The sequence below is a fragment of the Sorex araneus genome, chromosome 1 (genome assembly GCF_027595985.1).
Source record: "Sorex araneus isolate mSorAra2 chromosome 1, mSorAra2.pri, whole genome shotgun sequence".
In the NCBI taxonomy this organism is placed as follows: domain Eukaryota; kingdom Metazoa; phylum Chordata; class Mammalia; order Eulipotyphla; family Soricidae; genus Sorex; species Sorex araneus.
The window spans coordinates 386,842,711-386,866,120 of NC_073302.1; the positions used below are offsets into that span (position 1 = coordinate 386,842,711).

Here is a 23,410-nt window from a genome sequence, read left to right on the forward strand (position 1 = left end):
ACAATTTACTTGTGAAATGAATGCTTTTAATGCTTCAAACAGTTTAAACCTGATTTGATAACACACCTTCTTATTTGATTTGATTATCTACAGTTTTCACAACCATTCAAAGAACAAACCATTGGTTAAAAACCACATTGATTTAAGGCTCCATCAAGTAATAGAGAGCCCCAAAGGAGAGGTTAAATAAAAGAACTATTTGTACTGACATCTATTGCTTGATTCTCTCACGACTCTAAGTTAGTTCTTAGCAAATAAACATTTAGAGGCAAATTTCACCTCAATTCAGTTTTGACCCAGAAGTCCACCAACAATCACGAAGTCCACAGTCTTATCGGCAAAGCTGATAAGCAGTGCCTCTAAGTCACTATGCTCAACAGTAAGAGCGATTCATTTTTCATTTTTACATTTTACTGCAAGTTTACATGTTCAATTCAGAATTTTAAATCTCTAGGTTTTCATTCCTCCAAACTGTCTGAAGACACAGTGTGCCACAGACTTAAGACTTCTGTTTCTCCCTACATTTTCTTCAAACAGAAACTGTTCTTTCAAGTGCCTACATGTTCTAGAAGGGGAATTTTTAGGAGGAGGCCACTTCTTCAGAATAGTTGGAGGCCATCAGGCCTCTGAAACAAGGGGAGGGGGAGAGGAAAGAGCTAAAACACAAGGTTCATCTGGTAAGTGCACATGAACCATTACAAGCTGGACAGTAAGGAACGTGGCTGTTTGGGGGGGGGAGGGGCTCAAAAGGTCTGAGTCTTGGTGTGGAAACGAGTACTCGGCTGTCCCACACAATGTTCTCGCAGTGGGAATATCAGGGAAATCTTGACTGGGGATATGATTGTTATCTATCAGGCGTAAACTTCCGGGCACTCAGTTCACTTTGAGCCTGTTCTGGTTTGTCTTTAGTCTGTTCCAGTTCGCCTTTCATTTATAGGAAAAACAAGTTGATCGCCGGATCTACCATAGTCGATCTCAGTTGGGCAACATTGGGCTTCTGGACTTGCTTGAGGTACTGGATCTGAGTAGCACATCCTTGCATCGCTTGCTCCTTGGTTGCTAGTCGCATTACAAGGATGTTTTCTCTGCAAGCAGACTCTTGCTGGTGTTGCTTTAGTTTTTCTTCAGATTCCTTTGAGCCAGTTGCATCATTAGAATTAAGCTTGCACATTTGTTTCATATTGCTTCCACCTTAGAATTAATTCATCTCGTGCCATTACTTTGAAGTCCGTTTAAGTCAGTCGAACTTTTTTGGGAAGAGGTTCCTTGTTGGTCATTTTGAAACCTTTCCCAATTGGGGCCGTGCAGGCGCCTTTTTAATGAACCAAAGACTTATTTTTTAATGTGATGCAGCCAATCAAAATTTTTCTTTTTCACTTAATGTTTTAGGGTTCTGTTTAAGAATTTCTTTCTATATTAAAGATATACACACCTTTTTTCCTTCAAAATTAAGTTTTACTTTATTTTATATCTATATCCATTTAAAATCAATATGTATAATGAAGAAGTTTATTCAAGAGGTAGTATACTATTGGATTAGAGGTCATTTACTGGGTGGAAAATGACACTTCTTCCAATTATCATTCTCACAAACATCAAGTAACATATAAAATTGTTCAGTAAAGGTTGCATGCCTTTGACATAACTGACCTCAGAAGGCTAATCAAGAAGAGGAAGTCAGTACAAATTAGTTACAGGAAAAAGTTACTGAAATCACAAATAAGTTTTAATGGAAATTCCAGATTTGATTCTCTCAGAATGTAGATGTCAAATAAAAATGATTCTCTCTATAGCAATTCAATTATTTTCAATGCTGTTCAGTATTCTAAAACATTTCATTCTAATTTATAAGACTTTTTAGAAAACAGAAATTAAGTGCAAAATTTTTGCCATATCAACTGAATGTGGAATTTTTGTTAATCTTGCAGTGTATGAATTTAGCACCAGATATTGGGTCTTTTGAACTCTGGCCACAAAGTTTATGTCAGTAAACTGAGGTAAGATGACTTGAATTCATGTGACACTGGTAAATAAGTGATGTCACTGTGTTTGATAAACCAGAAAACAAGTGGATGTTTTCAGCAAAATAAACAAAATACAAGCAAAAAAAGAAATAAAAAAAACCTTGACAGCAATTGTCATCCATGAACAATTTATTGAAATGTTTTGTTTCACATTTATACATAACAAATCACACCATTGGGAAAAAACAAGCCTGTAAGTGAAACAAAAATATAATATGACTGTCACTGTGTCTTCTGTCAGTGCCGTAAAACTAAGTTGTGTACTTCATTTCCCCTTTTATACTTCAAATGCATCAATAGAATTCAATATGCTTCTTGAATAATTAATGCTATTGAAATAAAATGACTATCAACTTGACTAAATTAATCTTGAAAATTTAGTAACTTTTCAAAATATACCACATCAATGTTCTGTAGCCAATTGTAATTAAACATAACGTTTTTAATCAAAATGATGTCTAAGAAATATCAGAGTTGTCTCTAAAATTGTAGTATTAAATGGGCAGCCTTTGCACTTTGCCTATTTTAAAATTTTGCTCTCTTGTTGTGTGTCTACATATATTAGAAGATTGAGTTTCTGATGAACTCACATGAAGGAAGGAATTATTTTCCAGAAGTCAGAATTGCTGGAAAAGTGAAACATCTTGGCGGGAAACAGAAGAAATGCCTCCTATCTGCTATCCTAACCTCTCTGGGCTTTGCTAGTAACTAACCCATCCCCAAGGAAATTGTTTTTTCCAGAAAGTAAACTCCCACTCATAAGAATTTCACTACAGTGTGGCTCATTAACTACTTACTCAAGAGTGGAAGCCATTCAAACAGATTTTTTTTCTATAGATGGTTATTTTTAGTTTACATTTTCTGACAGCTTAAACAAGTTGCTTGATGCACTAAATCTGCCTCATGGCTGGAAAATTATCAATATTTATTGAGCCACTTTTGAGATCAAGTTGTCATTTCCTCTTGGATTGATCCTAAATTTGATCAGTAAATGGCAGGACAAATGTAAAGTAAGCAGATGGACAGGAAAAGTAAATGTTCAATATTTCGACCAAAATTCAGATACTTGCTCGAAATTTTACTTCGACTACAATATATTCTGTGGTATAATATTATTTGAAGTCATTTTTATTCCGTTCATGGAAACCACCAAAAATTAAATGTTTTCTATGAAATTATCTTAAAGATAAAAATGTTTAAACTGCTCTTTATCTATAATAATTGTATTGGTCTATAGTCATTAAGAAAAGTTAGAAATTTAAAAGAAAAACAGCAAGTGATAAAAAAGCAAAGCATTTCTTCTTGTCTTTATGTTAATTATGATCATATTTAACAATTATTTTAATATGACTAAATCTACTTTTTCATTTGTTTTTGGTTCACATCTTGTGATGCTCAGGACTTATTCTGGCTCTTTGCTCAGGGATGATTTATGTCTGGGATTGAGAGAGGAGCATTCTGCCTGGTCTATTTAAGATGTGCAAGACAAGAAGAGCCTTCATTCTTGGACTCTCTCTGGTGCTAAATTCATACACTGTTTGCATATAAATTTATTTTAAATGAAGAATCATATTAATCTAAGATTGTTAATGGGTAATAAAAAAGAACTATTTGGAATTTGGGGTTACAAGTACAATATAAAACAGTTTTTACCTGCCCTTGGGAATGCCGACTGGTTCAGCCCTTCTGGAAAACAATATGGACGACTCTCAAAAAATTAGAGGTTGAGCTCCCATTTGACCCAGCAATACCACTGCTGGGAATATATTCCAGAGAGGCAAAAATGTATAATCGAAACGACACTGCACATGTATGTTCATCGCAGCACTGTTTACAATAGCCAGAATCTGGAAAAAACCTGAATGCCCTAGAATGGATGACTGGTTGAGGAAACTTTGGTACACCTATACAATGGAATACTATGCAGCTGTTAGAAAAAAGGAGGTCATGAATTTTGTATTTAAGTGGATCGGCATGAAAAGTTTTATGCTGAGTGAAATGAGTCAGAAAGAGAGAGACAGACATAGAAAGATTGCACTCATCTATGGTATATAGAATAACAGAGTGGGAGGCTAACACCCAAGAATTGTAGAAATAAGTACCAGGAGGTTGACTCCATGGCTTGGAGGCTGGCCTCACATTCTCGGGAAAGGGCAACTCAGAGAAGGGATCACCAACTATAATGTAGTCGAAGGCCATATGGGGGAAGGGAGTTGCGGGCTGAATGAGGGCTAGAGACTGAGCACAGTGGCCACTCAACACCTTTATTGCAAACCACAACAGCGAATTAGAGAGAGAGAACAGAAGGGAATGCCCTGCCACAGTGGCAGGGTGGGGTGGGGGGAGATGGGATTGGGGAGGGTGGGAGGGATGCTGGGTTTACTGGTGGTGGAGAATGGGCACTGGTGAAGGGATGGGTTCCCGAACTTTGTATGAAGGAAGCATAAGCACAAAAGTGTATACATCTGTAACTGTACCCTCACGGTGATTCACTAATTAAAAATAAATAAATTTAATAAAAAAAACAGTTTTTACCTGCCTTGAATTATGGTGCTTGTATTCTTTATTGCTGATCCCCTGGTCATGACTACGTTTTATACTCATATTCCCGAACCTGCAAAGAGTAGTGTGTCAGAGGAAAAGCACTGTTTATAGCCTGCTTTGGTAAACTTTAGCTTCTAATTTTAAAAATTACATTTATGAGAAAGGCTTCCTTAAGATGATGTTTTGGCTATAAAGTTGATGTGCTTTTTATAAAAAAAAAAATCACTGTCACTGTCATCCCATTGCTCATCGATTTGTTCGAGCGGGCACCAGTAACGTCTCTCATTGTGAGACTTATTGTTACTGTTTTTGGCATATCGAATACACCACGGGTAGCTTGCCAGGCTCTGCTGTGCGGGCGGGATGCTTTCGGTAGCTTGCCCGGCTCTCTGAGAAGGCGGAGGAATCGAACACAGGTCGGCTGCGTGAGTGAAAGGCGAACGCCCTACTGCTGTGCTATTGCTCCAGCCCATAAAAAAAAGATACTGCCACCAATTAAATTAAAAAAGAATCAGCCTAGGTGTCCAATTATAAGTAGATTATGAGATGATAAATCCACGTGCGCACGCACACACACACACAAACACACACAAAAAAACTGTAAGGAACTATGAAGTCTGCAACTCTTTGCAGCATGAACAGAACTGGAAGATAAAATGTTAAATGAAGTAAGCCAGAACACAGGACAATCTCATATAAGGGATATGGAGTAACTAGACAATGGAATGCAATCTTTGAAAGGGGTGTTCTTAGACCATCCTTGGCCCCAGAGTATAGAGAGAAGGACAGAGAAGGAAAGAATAGTAAAGGGGTGGGAAAAGAGATAGACAGGGAACCAATGGGCAGCAGGGCCTAGGGGATCCAAGTACTTCTGTGGTGTAAGGAGTGACGTAGCTAAATATCCAAACCACAGAGTCAACAGCAGTGAGAACAAGAGATCCAAATTCCAACAACCAAACAAAAATGTACTTGTCAAGACCACAGACTAGGAATGGATGAGAAGGAACCTAAAAAACCTAGTGGAGGGAAGAAGATATTGATGGTTCTGAATGATTCTGGAACATAGTATGTCTAAAATTCACTATGAATAACTGTAAATCATGACTCCTTAGTAAAATAAAACGTTTTTTAAATGTAAATACTAGCTATCATTTCTCTTATAAGCCTCTTATGTTTATTTGTAATAACTGATGAAAATTCTTTAGTTCTACTGCTTTCAGTGAGATGGTATATTATTTATAAATAGAGTTTTTCTCTCAAAATGTTATTGGATTAACCTTATTTCCCCCATCTAAAATAGTTGTCATGTATATTTTACAAAGAGAGTAAGGCTACCAATACAGAAATAGATATAAAAACACCAACTGAGCAAATACTGCCTTTTCAGAAGTCTTTAGAAACGGTAGCAACAAAACCCTCTGGACTTTGCTTGAGCATTTGTCTATCAGTATTTGTTGTTTTAAAAAAAGTGATTTCATTCAATCTTCAGTACAGAATGAAATCCAGTGCATTCTATTTCGAATGAAATTCCTATTCCAGGACCATGCTACACAACCAGCATAGTTTTAAACCCATAGACTAGTGAAAATATTTCTGTATCTTCGTTTCAGTTTAAAAAGTCCACATCTGGCTGATGCAGTAATTCAGAATTGGTTCCAGATCAGTGCTGAGAATGATCCCCCTGTCCTGCAGGGTATGGTCCCCCCAAAGCGAGAGGAGCAAAGGCAGAAGTTTAGGGTTTTGTTTCAACTCTTTACCAGTTACATTTATGGTTGTCTGCCAAGAAGCAATCCCTCTATTAACGAGGAACTAAATCTAGTGTCTCAGAAGAGATCCTCTTCCCTTCCCAGCAGCTCTTATCTAATGCAGGGGTCCCATTCCAAGGAATCTGGTTTTCTCTACGGGGTGACGGTGACCCTGCACAAATAGGTTATCCCCTCTCGACTCTCAAATTAATTATGTGCTGGACAGAAACTTGAATAAAGTTTTCTTTAAACTAATCTAAAAGGTTTGGGAAAATAGAGGATGCGGATTTATAGATCAACAATCTTCCCGTGGGTCCGGGAAGGGCAGGGCTTAAACTCGGGTCAACAATTCGAAAGTACCGTCTCCTGGAAGAAACAGGAGCTCAGCGAAGACACCTAAAGTTGAGCGTCTTCGCCACTGAAGAGCCGCTTCTACTCCTGCAGCGGATTGCATGCCAGCCCTCCGCTCCGCGGCCCGGGCCGGCGCTGAACTACATTTCCCAGAATGCCACCGCGCAGGCGCCTACGCGCTCAATAAGCGCCGGCGTGACGCCATCAGCGTGCGCGATGTTTAGAGTTCTGATGTCGTGGCGCTTTAGGGGAAAGTCTTGGTGTCTCGCCGGGACCGGCTGCTGAAGACGCTGTCCGGGTGGACGGCCTTCCCACCTACCCTCCGCCCGCCTTCCTCCTCCCTCTTCTGGCAGGATGAGGCGCGCAGGCCTGGGTAAGAAGAGGTCTCAGGTTCGAAGTTCTGGGCCCTAGGCTCGCTCATGCCCGGAGCCGGGACGTGGGATGTTACCTGATGTCACTGAAAATGAGCCAGAAAGCACCACGGTTGGAGGGAACTTCCGAAGTGGTGCAAAGTTGGGAAACTCCGTCTGGCCCCTGCCCTTGAGGTTTTCTTAAGTTTTGTTCAGGCCCGAGTTTGGATCAGAGGTTTCGAGAGTCGTGGCAGGCTGGGGGTGGCTTGGGTACAGGTGCCAACTCCGAGGTTGAGGGGTTTGGTTTTTTTTTTTTTTTTTTTTTTTTTTTTGTATTATTACGTTGAATGGACTTTTTTTGGAAACTGCTGTTTCATTAGGGCCACTTTTTTCTTTCTTTCTTTCTTAACTGGCACCGTCTCTTGGTTTCTTCAAAAACGAAATCTCTGGTGTTGCGTATGAAATCTTATTAATTATAGAGTACGCAGTTACAAAGGTAGATGTACACATCATTACTCTTATATGCGTATGTATGACATCAGGGTCAAAGGCCATCTTCCACACAGCTTTTCTTATCTAAATTTTGTTCCATTGTTCAGATAGTCGAATGTCACAAGACTTGGTGACTTGATGTTTGTTCTTGATCTTGTGGCTTCAGAAGCTGTAGTAATTAGACACAAGAACTTTGGTCATTACAACCCATTTTCTAGTTGTGAAGCTACTAAGAAATTTTTCAGAGTAGAGCTCATTCTAAGTCAGTGTATAGTGTATTATAAAGTATTTTTAAAAAGTTCTGCCTTTCTGTTGTAAGATAAAAATATTTTTTACAAGTTTCAGGCCCTTAAAGTTAGTGATGGTCGCAGTTATCTCTATACTCCTACACTAACAAATTGTGAAATGAGAAGTAACTTTTGAAAATTGTTTGGGTGATAGATAGTTTGCTGGATAAGTGTAAGAAAAATGATAACTTTTTTGAGCAAGCAAGCTTAGTGACTGAAAACATACGACTTAATGTTTTCTGTTTCATCATTAGTGCTGTCTTGAGACATCCTGCACTTGAGAAAGCTAAGTATATGTTGAATTCTGACCCTGTTTGTTCTTCCCCAGAATTTTAATGTAGTTGGAGAATAGCAACATATGCAGAGATAAATTATAATACAGGGCGGTAGAAATGCATTTTAACCCCCAAATTCTGCAGATAATGGATGTCTTTAGGATTTTAGAGAAGCTTGGAATAGAAACTTTGTGGAACTTAAGAAATTGAACTAGAACTAGAACAACGGAAGCAGGAGAGAGGTAGATTTTAGTTGGAAGGATGCCCACCTTCTCACTCCCTTAATGGTCAACCTAGACTTGTAAGTGTGTGTTGAAAGGTTATGGTTAAAGTGGCTTGTTGGAATGGGGAACCTAGAACCATGTTATAGAGCAAGGCTTAAACTTTTTCCTCTCATGATTCTATTTTCAACAAAGAAATACAGCATGGGGTGAGCATTGCCGTAACATAATTATTTTGTGATTGCTTTTAAATAAATTTTTCATCCTTATGGATTCTGGAAACTTATACTGCTGCCAACCTTCATTAACCCTTCATTCAGTTTGTGACCTCAGTGTGACTCCACAGTTTAAGAAGCCAAGTGGTATCTTACAACTGAACCCTCTTTTTTCTTCTTTTTTTTTGCTTTTTGGGTCACACCCAACAATGCTCAGGGATTATTCCTGGCTCTGCACTCAGGAACTACTCCTTGTGGTGTTTGGGGGATCATATTGGGTGCCGGGGATCGAATCCAGTCGGCCGCATAGAAGGCAAATGCCCTATCCCCTGTACTATCACTCCAGCCCTACTGTCTTTGAACTTTCTATTCAAGCAGTGTGTCATGATGGCAGGAAAAGGAATATAAGAAGGGTTGTTTCTCAGCCCTAGATGTACAGTAGATTGATTTGAAGAGCTTTTTAACCATTGTAACCTTGACCTCAAACCAGTGAAAGTAGAATCTCTGTGATAGAGCATTTTCAATTCTTGTTTTTTTCTTTTTAGGATACTAATATGTATTGGTCTAGAATTTGAAACTTGTGAAAAATAGTGATAGATAAGCTTCCACACTTTACATGACTCTTGGTAACTATTTGACAGAGTTCTTGAAAGAAACTCACTCAAAAAAAGTAACCTAAATGGACGCAAGCTAAGGATGATCTTTGGCACTCATTTTTCTACAGCTTTTCATAGTAGTTCACACGAAAGATATGATTAAGTTCGGAGTAGTAATTTCTAGCATTTTGCTTTTCTTTCTCTAATCTGAGTAGGCGGTGCATGAGGGACAGTAGACTCTTTAATAGTGGACATTTGTATTGAAAGATTTCTGAACAACAAATAGGGTGAGAGTTTTTAATTAACAGGAACAGGAGCAGCAAAGGAGCAAAACAAACGAAACAGAAATGACCACTAATTTGGGAATTCTTTGGTGAAAGTGATAAGTAATTTCATCCAATCAATTACTTATAAATACACATAAGTGTGCACATATTTTATATTTAGAAATAGTTATGGGCTGAAGAGATAGTACAGGGGGTAGGGCTCTTGCCTTGCATGCAGTTGACTCAGGTTTGATCTCCAGCACCCCATATAGTCCCCAGAGCACCACCAGAAGTGGTTCCTGAGCACAGACCCAGAAATACCTCTGAGCATTGCCAGGTGTGCCTCTCCCAGCCCACCAAAGAAAGGAAAAAAAGGAAAACAGTTGTCCAATAAGATATTTTCTTTTTATTTCAAGACCATGTCTGTATTAGCATTTGTAAAGAGTATCACTGATTAATGAAGGAAGGATGCATTGTTTTTTTTTTTTAATGTTATTTTAATTTCTGGGTGGAGAGAATGTCACTTTTATAATAGCCCCTTCTAGGAAAACTTTGTGGATAATGTGTCAGCAATAGAAGGAAATTTGGAATAATGCAATTTACCCTCTGGAGCAGACTGTTAAACGTTTTGTTGTGGGTTTTTTGTGATTATTGTGACGATTGCTGTAAGGTACTAAGCAGGAGTAGGTACAGCATAGAAGGAGTATGAGACACTGTCTCTACTGTCAAAGAAGCTTATTCTATTCTTAAAGGTATGCATGTTCATTAATAACATTGAATTCAGTTGATTCACTTATAAACATTGAAAGACCTTTTTGTGTGTGTGTATTTCTGAAGCATAAGCACCTATGAATTAAACAGTTTCTGCTCTTGGAGTTGAGTCTAAAATGCAACATTAATACTGTATGCAGTCAGCTGTGTTATCAATTATAGGAGTTTTGCTTTTTAGAGAAAGTGAGATTTGTATTGCTCCTTACAAGAGCTTTCTTGAGGACTGGAAGAGAGTTCAAGTGGTAAAGCACACAGCTAGCATGTGCTTGGCCTGAGTTTCATCATCAGTTCCCCATTACCTCCCTCATCCTGCCCAGCACAGGGTGTCGCTTTGGCCGACCCCACATACTGCATGATCAGGACATTGCTAAGGAAAGCCCCTATTTTTTTGTTTGTTTTGTTTTATTTTGCTTTTTGGGCCACACCTGGTGTTACTCAGAGCTTACTCCTTGCTCTACACTCAAGGATCACTCCTGGTGGGTTTCAGAGATGCCAAGAATTAAACCCAGTTGGCTGTGGGGCAAGACAAGCACATTACCTGCTGCTCTGGCCTCAGGAAAGCACCTGTTTTATTAAAATAAAAGCTTCCTTTTCACATCTCCACCATCCTTAAACTTCCTCTATCACTGTCACTATCTCTTCTCTTTGAGCTTAAAGAAATAGTTTCTCTATCCTCACCCTTTGTCCCCATAATCTCACATTACTGTTGAATCTGCTTTAATTAATCCCTGTCCAGTGGAGTCCTTTTGAGCTATATATTTGTTGGTGAGCAGTATCAGTCTCTCGGGACTGGGTTTGTCCACAGCTGCAGCACTGGAGATTTTCACTCCAAGTCTTGACCAGTCCAACTATTTAGTGTTTTGTGGTCCCATAAGCTCTTGCAGAGAAAAAAAAAAAATCCCACATACAGAGGACTTTAAATGACTGTGATATAACTTCACCAGGATTATTTTATTTCCCTAATAGTCCTTCGTCAGTCTTTTTACTATTTTTTTCAGATAATTATTCAAATAGACTAGACTAGATAATTATTATTATTTGAATAATAGATAATTATTCAAATAACAAGTAGACTTTTCTATTTACTAAGCAAATTAGTGATTTAAGTTACTTTCAACAATGTTAGGCTCAAAGGGCTGGAGCACATGCCTTGCATTGAGGCCCCAGATTGATCACGGCACTGCATGGCCCCAAGTTGATACTTGGCACTACATGGCCTTTTCACCACTTGTGACCTTTGTGGGTCCCGGGCACTGCTGAAGCCCTGAGTATTACAAGATGTGACCCCAAAACAAATTTAGCCATTTGAGAATAGTTGATAAATATGGACTGGAACAATAGCACAGCGGGTAGGGCGTTTGCCTAGCACGCAGCCAACCTGGGTTCAATTACTCTGCCCCTCTCGGAGAGCCCAGCAAGCTACCGAGACTATCCCCCCACCCCCCACCCACCCCCGCATGGCAGAGCTTGGCAAGCTACCTGTGGTGTATTCAGTATGCCAAAAACAGTAACAACAAGTCTCAGAACAGAGACAGTACTGGTGCCCACTCAAGCAAATCAATGAACAACTGGATGACAGTGCTACAGTGCTATGGTTAATTAACATAGACAAGTTGATTAAAGAAATTCTCAATCATGCTATTCTTTCACAATGCCTAACACACACACACACACACACACAGAGCACTGTAGTACTGTCGTCCCATTGTTCATCAATTTGTTCGAGTGGACACCAGTAACGTCTCCATTGTGAGACTTGTTACTATTTTTGGCATATCAAATATGCCACAGGTAGCTTGCCAGGTTCTGCCATGTGTGGGGGAATACTCTCGGTAGCTTACCGGGCTCTCCGAGAGGGGCGGAGGAATCAAACCTGGGTCGGCCACGTACAAGGCAAATGCCCTACATGCTCTGCTATCACTCCAGCCCCCCTCCTGCCCCCCACGCACACACATATATACATACACTATTCAGACATCACTCCAGCTGATGACTTATTAGTGCTTGTATTAGGAAAGTGGAAACTATTTCTTTGTTCTCAGTGCTGTTCCCTAGAAGCTATGGTACATACAACATACTAGTAGCACTTGGGAATGAGTCTGGCACATGGTAATTGCTGAAGTATTTGTTGAAGAATGAACTAATCACCCTTGTAGAGTGTTTCTTTTCTAGTTAAGAGAAAGAGACACCACTAAGGATCCTCCCTCTGTCCTGGGTTCCTGCCTGCTGTATTATCTTTCCTCTCTCACCTCATAATCAAGCTTCACTCTGTCACTTCACTGTGTACTATTTTAAAAAAATATATTTTTTACCTGTTTGGAACTAGAAGATATCAATGTTGAGTGAAGGAAGTAAGAAGGAGGACAAACGCAGGGTGCTAATACTTTTTGATCTTTTTTAGAAGGGCAAAGTGTATTGAGCAGGAAGTGCCCTGAACATTGTGTATCAGGGCCTATTTCAGTGTCTTGTGGGTAGCCAATAAGCAGTTAATCAGTGTATATTGAAATAAGTCGGGTCTTCTTTGCTTACGAGAATGTATGAGAATTGATCCGATCTCTGATTATTAATTTTAAAAAAATTATTTGAATATGGATATCAGAGATATACATGGTCTGCAACGCCCTCCAGGGGTCTTTTTCGGTTCTTTCCTATCAAGGTTTCGAAAAGTCTTCTAACCGTGCTTGTGATTCTGATTCTGGCAGGTGAAGGTATGCCTCCTGGCAACTATGGAAACTATGGCTATGCCAATAGTGGGTATAGTGCCTGTGAAGAAGAAAATGACAGACTCACTGAAAGTCTGAGAAACAAAGTCACTGCAATAAAATCCGTAAGTACATAACTTGATGCTAGATTCTTTTAAACACATGTATGCATTTATGTATGTATAAAATACCTTCGCTAATTATTTTCATGGGCATCAGAAAATCAATTACCAAAATAGTATATATAGTTCTGTGAGGTCAAGGGGCATTCACGGTTTTAGAACAAGATTTAAATAGATGCCTAGAAAATATGACCAATCAAAAGGTATGATTCATTTGATTATTTTCTGAAACTTCAGGTATTTTTGGTTCTTAAATCTAAATGACTGACTATTGTCTATAGTAATATCACACTCCCAAGAAGCCCTTCTTATTTTTTTCTTGTTCTCATATCTTAAGCTGCAGATCTTGCAGATTTCAATTTTTATGTTTCTATCTTTGTACTTCAGGTTAGTCACCAACTTTGTTTCTTTTTTCCTAGTATCTCTTTCTGTGCTTTTTTTAAATTTTAATTTTCAGTACTGACCCTTATTTTTCTTAAATGAAATATTATAAAATCCTCTTGACCTTTTCTACCTCTGCTCCTAATTGTTACCTGACACAGTCTGAGCTATGTGCCACCATAATCAGCTCTTGATATAATTTTATAAAATTTCGTCTTGAACCTCCCAGAAGTCTTTTGTGTCCCCTCTGGATATAATCATGTTTACTCTTTACACTCTGATCAAAGAAGTACTTGAGAGTTTGGCCACAGCTTTTCAGATCAAATTTGTCACATTTCCAGAATTTCTTATACTTTCTGCCAGACAATCAGTTTTCTGTACTATGTACACTGCCCATTTCCTAGTGCCCGTCTATTTGAACATGATTCTTTACCTTCAGATTCATCTCCCTTCTTGTATTGGCTGACATCTTGCCCATACTGAATGGCCTACCTCATCACACATTCCTCCAAGCTTTGTCTGGGTAGAATATTAAAAGTTATTTATTCCCTTATGAACATAAAGCTATTTGTACTGTTTCTGTAGTGCTTACTATGTAATATCTGCATTAGAATTATGTGTGTGAAAGACATTTACCAGCTGGATGGTTTTCTCCTATACTGACTTTCATAGTCTATATAGTACCTAGCATAATTTTTTATTCATAGTATTGAGTAAATATGTACTGAATGATGCATATTATATGAAGGGAAATTATAAAAAGATGATGTTAATGATTTTGCATTATAATAATCCTGCTATACTCTTAAAGAGCATTCAATAAAAACTCATGTTGCCAGAACCTAATTGGTATTTCATTTACCTTTGTAAAATTGAATTGTGTTCAGCCCGGAAACTGTTTCATTCTAAAAAACTTATTGTTTTCAATGTCACATTAAATCAAAAGGAGTGAATTAACAGTGAAAGAGGAAAGCTGCGATACTCTGGAAAATTCTTTCCTTAATATGAATGGCAGTTATAGAAAATAGTTAGGAAGTTTTATCTATCTAAGATTTATAGTTGTTTTATTCTTTCTAAATTGTTAAATTTGCAACAAAAGCTCACTTCTATATAGTATTCTAGTATGTTTTTTTAATTGATATTTTTCATATACTTTTCAGACAGAGTAACTTGAAAACAGTGTGTGTAATGGTTTGTCAAATTTTTCTGTAGCTGATTTTGTCTGTTTAAATATTTTGAAAATGAAGTCTTTGATGAATTTGTAACATGACTGAGTAAATAGGTTTTAGCTTAAATAAGAGCCATATTTACTCATATAATATTGTTTTTTTCTAGAGTTGGCCTCTTTGCTCTATTGTTTCAGAATACAGATAATACTAACTTGTAATTTTTAATATATTAAAATATATTTTAAATCGAAAGAAATTATTGATGTGGGTATATATTCAGAATTCACCATATTTTATTTGTGAAACACTACATATATCAAGATTTGAATTGGCAGTATAGATATTTTAAACGTAAAATATAATATTTACTGTATCACTGTCATTCCCTTGTTCATCATTTACTGGAACGGGCACCAGTAATGTCTCTATTCCTCCCAGTCCTGAGATTTTAGCAACCTCTCCTTAATCCCAATGATTGGAGGCTCTTTCAGGGTCAGGGGAATGAGACCTATCGTTACTGTTTTTGGCATATCGAATATACCATGGGTAGCTTGCTGGGCTCTGCTTGTGTGGGCGGATACTCTTGGTAGCTTGCTGGGCTCTTTGAGAAATATATATATATATAGATATAGATATAGATATATGCAATAAATATTACTAGACTATTAAAAAAGAAATTAAAAAGCAAATAAAAAAGTAAATAAAAGCAAACCCTTAGATTTTGAGAAAAGAAAAGGGAGGTTAAAAATGGTGAAAGGGATAAAGTGTACGGTGGTAGATGGACATATACACAAAAGGTATACAAACCAGTGTTGAAATACAAATCCAGACGCTGGAATTTTTTAATTCATTAAAATTAAATGGACATCAGAAACTTTTTTTATATTATTATATCTTACTACAATCTTGGACTGGAGCGATAGTACAGTCGGTAGGGCATTGCATGCGGCCGATCCAGGTTTGATTCCTCCATTCCTCTCAGAGAGCTCAGCAAGCTGTCAAGAATATCCCACCTGTACGGCAGAGCCTGGCAAGCTACCCTTGGTGTATTCATTGTGCCAAAAACAGTAACAAGTCTCACAATGGAGACATTACTGTTGCCTGCTTGAGCAAATCGATGAACAATGGGAGGACAGTGCTTACAGTGTGTGTATATATTATATATATTTTATAATAATTGTATATATTATATATATTACTCTGATTTGTTGCCTACTTTCTGAACACCATCAAATATGGTGTGGTAATTATGAAAAATGGGTAAGGAGTGTCTTATAATGGGTCCAGAAAGTGGCCTGGAGTATGGTGGGGGTTGGGTAGTGGAGGTCGGGTGCAGGGGCTGGGTCCCTTGGGGTGGGGAAGATTCTCACCTGTCCCCCTCTGGGGCACCCCAAGTGAAAACAGCCTGGCGAGGAGTCCAAAATATAACATTATGAGAAATAAAGCAAAAATATTCATAGATAAGGGAACCATCAGGGGTGCAGCGATAGCACAGTGAGTAGAGCATTTGCCTTGTACACAGCTGACCTGGGTTTGATTCCCAGCATCCTATATGGTTCCTCAAGCACCGCCAGGTGTAATTCCTGAGTGCAGAGCCAGGAGTAACCCCTGTGCATTGCTGGGTGGGACCCAGAAAAAGAAAAAAAAAAAAGGGAACCATCAACCAAAAACCATAAACCAAAATTTAAAAGATAGAATTGAATGGTAAAATATAATCATAGTGAAAAGCAAGGAGGCAGAGTTAGAATTGGGAAAGAGTCGAAATTGTAAATATATTTTCCATCATTTTCAATGTTTTGAGAAGGGATCTGTAGAATAAAATAGATTTATAAAATGCAGTTTTTGAGAAAAAGTATGTTTTTAGTGGTATTCTTCTTTTATATTTTCTAATACTTAAATGTATCATGTGAGTAATAGTATGTTTTCTTTGTTATAGCTTTCCATTGAAATAGGCCATGAAGTTAAAAGTCAAAATAAATTACTAGCTGATATGGTAAGTGGTAATGGTTTATCTATTTTCAAATTGATCTAGAGATCACTAGTCTTGGATTTCTATCCATTTATATCGAGCTGGCTTGAAGTAACTATGGAGTTTATTTTGGCTATAGTTTAACATTTTTAGCTTGTTTTAACACTTCATTTATACCTAATAATGAGCAAGTAGAAGCCATGCATCTTTAATGCTTTACTTGAAGCACTGTTAGAGACTTAGGACAAATAATTATTTTGAATATTCTTAGAGTACTTAGTGGATAAGACTATGAATAATCAAGAAGCATCTAATATCCAGGCAACTAAAGGTCTTTCACTCTTACTATAAAGCCAGTTTTTGTTTGTTTGTTTTTTTGTCACTCCTGGAAAAACCCAGGGGGTATTCCTGGCTCTGCACTCAGGAAGCATTCCTGGCGGTGCTAAGGGTACCATGTGGAATGCTGGGAATTGAACCCGGGTCGACTTCATGCAGGGCGAACGCCCTACCACTGAACTGTTGCTCCAGCCCCTACAGCCTATTTCTTTTACATGATCTCATATGGATCACTTCTGAACAAATCAGTAAGATACGAACACAGTAATATCTGAGAGCCTTTTATCTGCTCAGTAGCATACCTTTTTTTGTTAGTCTTCCTTTCATTCTTTACAGTGTATTTTGGATGCCAGACTTCTTTGAATTTTTCCTACTTGCCCTACATACTTGTAAATTTGTGTGATTTTTATAATTCAAAAATGACTGTGTTATTGAGAGCAGCATTTCCTCTAAGGCTTTGCATTAGGATTACCAGGACGACTTCCTGAGGATACCTAAGCCTGAATCCAGAAATACTGATTTTAAATTTCTGGAGAGATTACTAGGTACATGTATTTTTAAAAAACAATCTATATGATTCCAATGGACAAACATGGTAAAGAACTACAGATCTTTGAACTACACAGAACCCAAAAACATAAAGGCTATCATTATGCCAGGGACCTTTACATTTGGGAATATTGTAATTCTATGGAAGTACATTTTAATTCATATTAGAACATACTAGAACATAGAGGACGTATCTAGTTCTCTCAATTTCAAGACATTTTCAGCTGTGTTTTAATACGATAATTTTCACATCTGTAATTTTGTCCTTGGTACGTGTATTACTTGCATATGATACTCTCTCTGTCTCTCTTTTTTATCATGATATTTTTTAACTTTTAATAAACTTTGCTTCCAAGCCAGCTGTCTTTAAAAGAAAACAAAACAAAAAAAGGTCTTAGACATGCAGGTACACTTAACTGCAATCATATTAAATTTAGGCTGAAGTGTTGTACTAGGTGCAGTCAACCTTTTAATTTTATAAAGCAACGCCTCAACAAAAGGTGGGGAGAAATCTGTGTGATAGATACAGCTTACCTTTTTTGTTGATTAACAAAAATGAGACTTAAAATAACTTGAGGTTTTGAATTACGCTGGGGCTGAAGGAAATGCTTTGGGGATAATAATGGAGTTTTCCATCATTGAAAGAATTACTCTGTTTTGCTTGGAACAGTATGATCACTCCACTTAGAAACAGGCTCCTGAATTGACTCAACAACTAATGTCAATGAAAAATCTAAGTGTCCATATGTAAAATATTAGAATAACTATTGTATTTTTCTTTCCTCCATATAGGATTCACAATTTGATTCTACAACTGGATTTCTAGGTAAAACTATGGGAAAACTGAAAATTTTATCCAGAGGAAGTCAAACAAGACTGCTATGCTATATGATGCTGTTTTCATTATTTGTCTTTTTTGTCATTTACTGGATTATTAAACTAAGGTGATGCAAGTAAGTGCAAGTTTGGAATTTGTTCCATCTTAAAGGATTTGAGTACCACTTTAGTTATTAAATAAAAAAGCATTAAAACATTCCTAATTTTCAAATACTCTGGCATTTTTCCATTGAAGATTATTGTATTTTACTGTTTCAATAGATAATATTGCTCTTTCAATACTATACTCTTTCAATACAGTTTCTGAATGATTCAATTTTTTTTTTCTTGCCTCTATTTTCAGGGGTATTAAGATGGCCTGAAGATAGTCTGGCCATAACAATTTTCTATTATTTTGTAACTGTCCAAACAATAAAAGAGCAGTAAATATTCTGTTCTTAGATACAGTAAAGATTGTGTATGTTTCATGTAAAGACAGTTGGGAGAGGATCAGCCTGCCTGCAGACCCTAATGCTGAACTGGTGTTTTACACAAATTTTGATGGAATTTGGTAAATGTATTCTGAATTGTTGTCAGCTGTAGCTGGTTAAAATCATAGGACAATTTCTTTTACCTTAAGATTTTCTTACCATATTTTGATATGACTCTTCTCTCTCCCCAATGATGTGATTCTTTAATAAAGCTTGCTTTTTTGACTTATTTCTAGTAAAGCCCAATATAAATGTGTACTGGAATAGTTGTTAATTTTATATTAACTTTACACATGTTACTTACCTGACTTATGATGGTTTCATAATTGCAATGGCATAGATGGCCATTTGGCTATCATTTGTGACAGAATAATGTGAAGCTAGAGTAATTGCTGAGCTTTGGGGGTAAAATAAAGTGTTTAAGAATATTAATTGCCGCTGCTCTATGATATGCTTAAAAACCATTGAAAATACTCAGGCATTGAACTTGGAGTTGAGTACTCTTGCTTTGATTTAGAATGTTTATAGAAAGCAAACACAAAGATGGACAGTTGAGTAGAAATAAATAGTAAAATGTGGCTAAACCCTCTGTATTGCTTCCTTTGGAGAATGTACCCACTTATCGGTGCCAAAAATAAAAATTTTTAATGAAATACTATCTTAATTGACTTTTTTCTTTTGTGTTCAAGTTTCTTATTTTCCAACATAGATCCTAGGACATATTTCTGAAAATATTCCAGATACCAAAAAAAAAATCATAAAAAATAATGTATACTTTTGTTATTTCAGAACTTCCTTCAGACAAATGATATAAACCAGGAATTCATTTCAAAATTCTTAATTCTTTATGCTTTTGAATTAAAAATCAATTATCTTTGATTTTGCTGTTTTTGCAGTCTTTTTTGTTTATCCCAAATTATCTCACAATATAGGTTCTATCTTTCTTGACTGCATTTATTGTTATTTAGGCTTCTACTTTCTACTCAAAGGTAAGACTGCCAGAGTGGGAACAATTAAGAGAGTTAAACTGCAGGAAAGAAATAGACCTGAGATGTGATAGGAGGAACAATAGTTTGAGTCAGTGACCTGAGTGCTTATCTCCCCTCCTTCACATGCTCAGTGTTGGAAACCTTAATCTCACCTATTCCATTAATGTTCTGTAAAGTAAGCATGATGGAAAATGCCTTATTTGTAATAATCACTCACTGTTCTCTCTTTGATGAACAAAACAACACATTGTGTAGCACTGTGTAGCACTGTCCTCCCGTTGTTCATCAATTTGCTCTAGCGGGCACCAGTAATGTCTCCATCGTGAGACTTGTTACTCTTTTTGACATATCGAATACGCCATGGGGAGCTTGCCAGGCTCTACCGTGTGGGCTAAATACTCTCAATAGCTTGCCAGGCTCTTGAGAGGGACAGAGGAATCGAACTGTTCCAGTCTGTCACATGCAAAACAAACGCCTTACCCACTGTGGAAAAGAAATATTTTTTAAGGGTTTTAGGCTTTGAGATGACACTAAATTCTAAGTGAGAAGTTTTTGTAATGGTTATGTATTTTTATTTTAGATAATACCTATAGATAATTTTATAATATTAGAGAATGACTTTTTTTCTGAATTATCTAATTATGTACTCTTTGCCAGTGATATGGCATCAGAGTTTTGGAATGACTCATAGATCATAATCCATAAAGCTAAGAAGGGAAGAACTAAAAGACAAAGATGAAGACTTTAAAGATGTCAACAAAAGAGAATGGGCAAAATTTTAGGAATACCAGAGAAGTCTAGGTTGACTTATAGGAAAGTATAAAAACACATTTAATCTCAATTATATTTTCTCATTAAAGTAGTGGGGAATTTCAAAAAAGAGGTTTGGGGTAATGAATCTTATTGTCCAGGATTTCTTATGTTACAATTTCTTATGTTACCATCCTCTGTGATCACTGCCTTTGTCAATATTCTTGGCAGAAGTTCTCTAGACAGGACTGTCTCTGTTCAGTCAGGAATCTTTTTGCTATCATCCTTTACTTCTACTTGGGAATCCCTAGGAAGAAGTATTTTATAGGATAAAATGTAGGGGTAGCATCAATATAATGTAAAAATCTAAATCTTTATAAACTCTTGTTAAGTATGGAAAAGACGTAAAGATTTCTAGAAGACTCATAACATTTATCTTATAATCCTTATGTAGCAGTGTTAGTGCAGATTTTGTGGCTGTGGTAGGTGAGACATGATAACCAATATTTTAAGTAGTAAAGGAGATTCATAAGAGAATCCGTAAAAATCCCCATTCTCCAAATTTGTCTCCAAAGTTATTGCATTACTAGAAGTTGGTTCTTGGAAGTGTGCTAATCCATTTGCGTAACAAAGTGTATCTGGCATCAGTCATCACACTTAGGAAAGGGAGAATTATATATACTATTGATCAAATTTAAATTAGCTTACAAATTAATTCTTAGATATTATTTGAGAAGAAAATAGAGGATAAATCTAAAATAAATATGCCATATTTCAAGCATCAAAATTTTGGAGCACAAAACCCTAGCACCTGCACCCATAAAAAGCTTTTGGTCCTGTAAAATAAACCACTTATTCAATTTTTTCAATGCTCTTAAATTTCAAATTAAAATGTATTGAATTTGTTTTTTCGCAGAGGAGGTAGAAAAGCAGTTGATAATTTGGGTTCATTCAACCAGTAAATAACTTAATCAGTCCATACTGATGAATAAACTTGAACTAAATATTTACTAAGAAGCAGAAAAGTATAGCTGTTACTAAAAGCTATGAAATCACAATGCCAAACAAGTGCAGGCTGTCATACACATTGTGACTTTGAACTTATAACCTCTTCACATAAGTTACAGGAATAAAAATTGTAAGTGGGTTACAGTGACATCGTCTTGGGATTATTTTGTTAAATAGAGCATTACCTGTAAAGTTAGAGAAGATTCCTAGTTAGTATTCATTGGAAGTTGTTGCCTTTGTAGCTTTGTGGTCAGGTCCTTGGGATTTCTGGACTATCACAATAACCAACTTGCTGCTGTGAATATTTTAACTGTTTTCCTTCCACTTGTCTGCTGGAGAGAAAACTGGTGTTTCTAATTTTTAGGATTGTTCATATTCTCTGGAATTGAGTTCACTGCTTTTTTTTTTCATCCACAGCTATTTGATAGAATGTAAGGAAAAAACACTTATCTTTTGGGGAGGTATCTGCTTTGTTTAAGTTAGAAAGTGAAAACAACAGAGCTTATAAAATTCTGGAAGCAAAATTTTGAAGGGATCGAAGTTTAGAAAGTTCTTTACCTACAGAAATTTGATACAAATTTTCTTTATATCCTTTTCTGTTCTCTAAAACTGTATTTTTAACTTTACTCTGTTTTGAAATGTATTGACTCATGGGGTGAAGGGGCACAAAGATTTCAATTTACAAAATCCCAACTGAGTTATTCTAATAATAAATATTAATAATATATTTTCTTTCTCCTGCTCTTTCATTCTTTTTTTGAAGCTCTTCTTGAATAATGTTAAAATATATAATAGGGTCCTTTTCTTGCATAAATATTTTGTACTGTCCTTACATCACCCTCCAAATTCAGGGGATTGAACACAGGACAAGTGCTCTACTACTTAATAACAGTCCCAACCCCATCCAATATTTCATCCTTCCAGAAGTGCCACACAATATTTTAGTTATTTTAACAGAAAATACTTTCTTTTTTCTTTTAAATATCAGCAAACTACAATATTTTAATAAGACAGATATTGATAAGAATAGTAATTTTAATCTTTGATAAAAGAAAACATAGCTCAAACCTCAAAAATCTTTCCACAGATTGTGTTGGATTTGGGTTTTGGGGGGGCCAAGAGGGGGCGAGGGTGCTGGGACGGTAGACCATACCCAGCAGTGCTCAGGACTCACTCCTGGCTCTGCACTCAGCCTTCACTCTTGGTGGGGCTTGAGGGGACAAAAGGGGCACCAAGGATCAAGCATAGACGCGTTACTAGTAAGGCCAGAGCCGTATCTGCTGTACTATCACTCTGGAATGTTGGATTTTTTTACTACAACATTTTCATATCCTTTCATTAAGTTTAGTTTTACAGTAGAGTGAGTGATAAACCAGCTCTCTGGGGACAAATGTGGCAAGTGCCTTGTACTTGTTAACTTTTTCCTACCGTATTTGATCTCGATTTATTAACATGAAAAATCTCCAAAATCCTGGTCAAAAACATGTATGGACAAAAGCCATCAGAGAGATAGTAAAGATGTTAAGGTCTTGCATGTTGCCAACCCCAGTTTAATCTTAACACTCCATTATGATCCTCGTAGTGCAACTAGAATGATTCATTCCTAAGCACAGAAACAAGAGAAATCTCTGAATACCGATGGGAGTGGTTCAAATCCTGCCACACACCCCAAAAATATATGGACAACTGGCTTTAATAAGCTAAAAAAAAGATGTAGAAGTTATCTGCTTCCTAAATGCAAATCTCTCACATGTATTTTAATGGAAATAAGTCATAGTATATGATTTTTTTAAATTTCCTTGAGAATAATATTTTCAGTGCTGATGGACACAGAAGGCCATTTTCGTGTCAGCTTTTTTCCCGTCTGGGTAGTTGATGCTACATTTTTTATCTTTCATCTTTTGGTTCAAATATTATATGCAAATTGTACTAAAAATAAATGTTATTGTCATTCTCCAAGATTTTCCCTCCAGTTAAATGCTTACACTGCA

The 23,410-nt window shown here is 36.8% G+C and overlaps 1 protein-coding gene and 1 pseudogene across 1 annotated transcript; one reads left to right on the forward strand and one right to left on the reverse strand.

Annotated features, from left to right (window-relative positions):
- Nucleotides 1–844: 844 nt before the first annotated feature.
- Nucleotides 845–1,277, reverse strand: LOC129400837 (pre-mRNA-splicing regulator WTAP-like; annotated as a pseudogene).
- A 5,596-nt stretch (nucleotides 1,278–6,873) lies between these two features.
- Nucleotides 6,874–18,501, forward strand: BET1 (Bet1 golgi vesicular membrane trafficking protein). Its single transcript, XM_004602186.3, has 4 exons — nucleotides 6,874–7,037; nucleotides 12,840–12,964; nucleotides 16,448–16,504; nucleotides 18,158–18,501. The coding sequence occupies exons 1-4, from the start codon at nucleotides 7,019–7,021 to the stop codon at nucleotides 18,311–18,313; spliced, it is 357 nt and encodes a 118-aa protein (XP_004602243.1). The 5' UTR covers nucleotides 6,874–7,018; the 3' UTR covers nucleotides 18,314–18,501.
- The last annotated feature ends 4,909 nt before the right edge of the window (nucleotides 18,502–23,410 follow it).

What these genes read in the sequence shown, in the direction of transcription:
- BET1 (XM_004602186.3), top strand. An exon ending in AAGTCACTGCAATAAAATCC is followed by an intron (nt 12,965 to 16,447) that starts GTAAGTACATAA and finishes TCTTTGTTATAG; the next exon opens with CTTTCCATTGAAATAGGCCA. An exon ending in ATAAATTACTAGCTGATATG is followed by an intron (nt 16,505 to 18,157) that starts GTAAGTGGTAAT and finishes TCCTCCATATAG; the next exon opens with GATTCACAATTTGATTCTAC.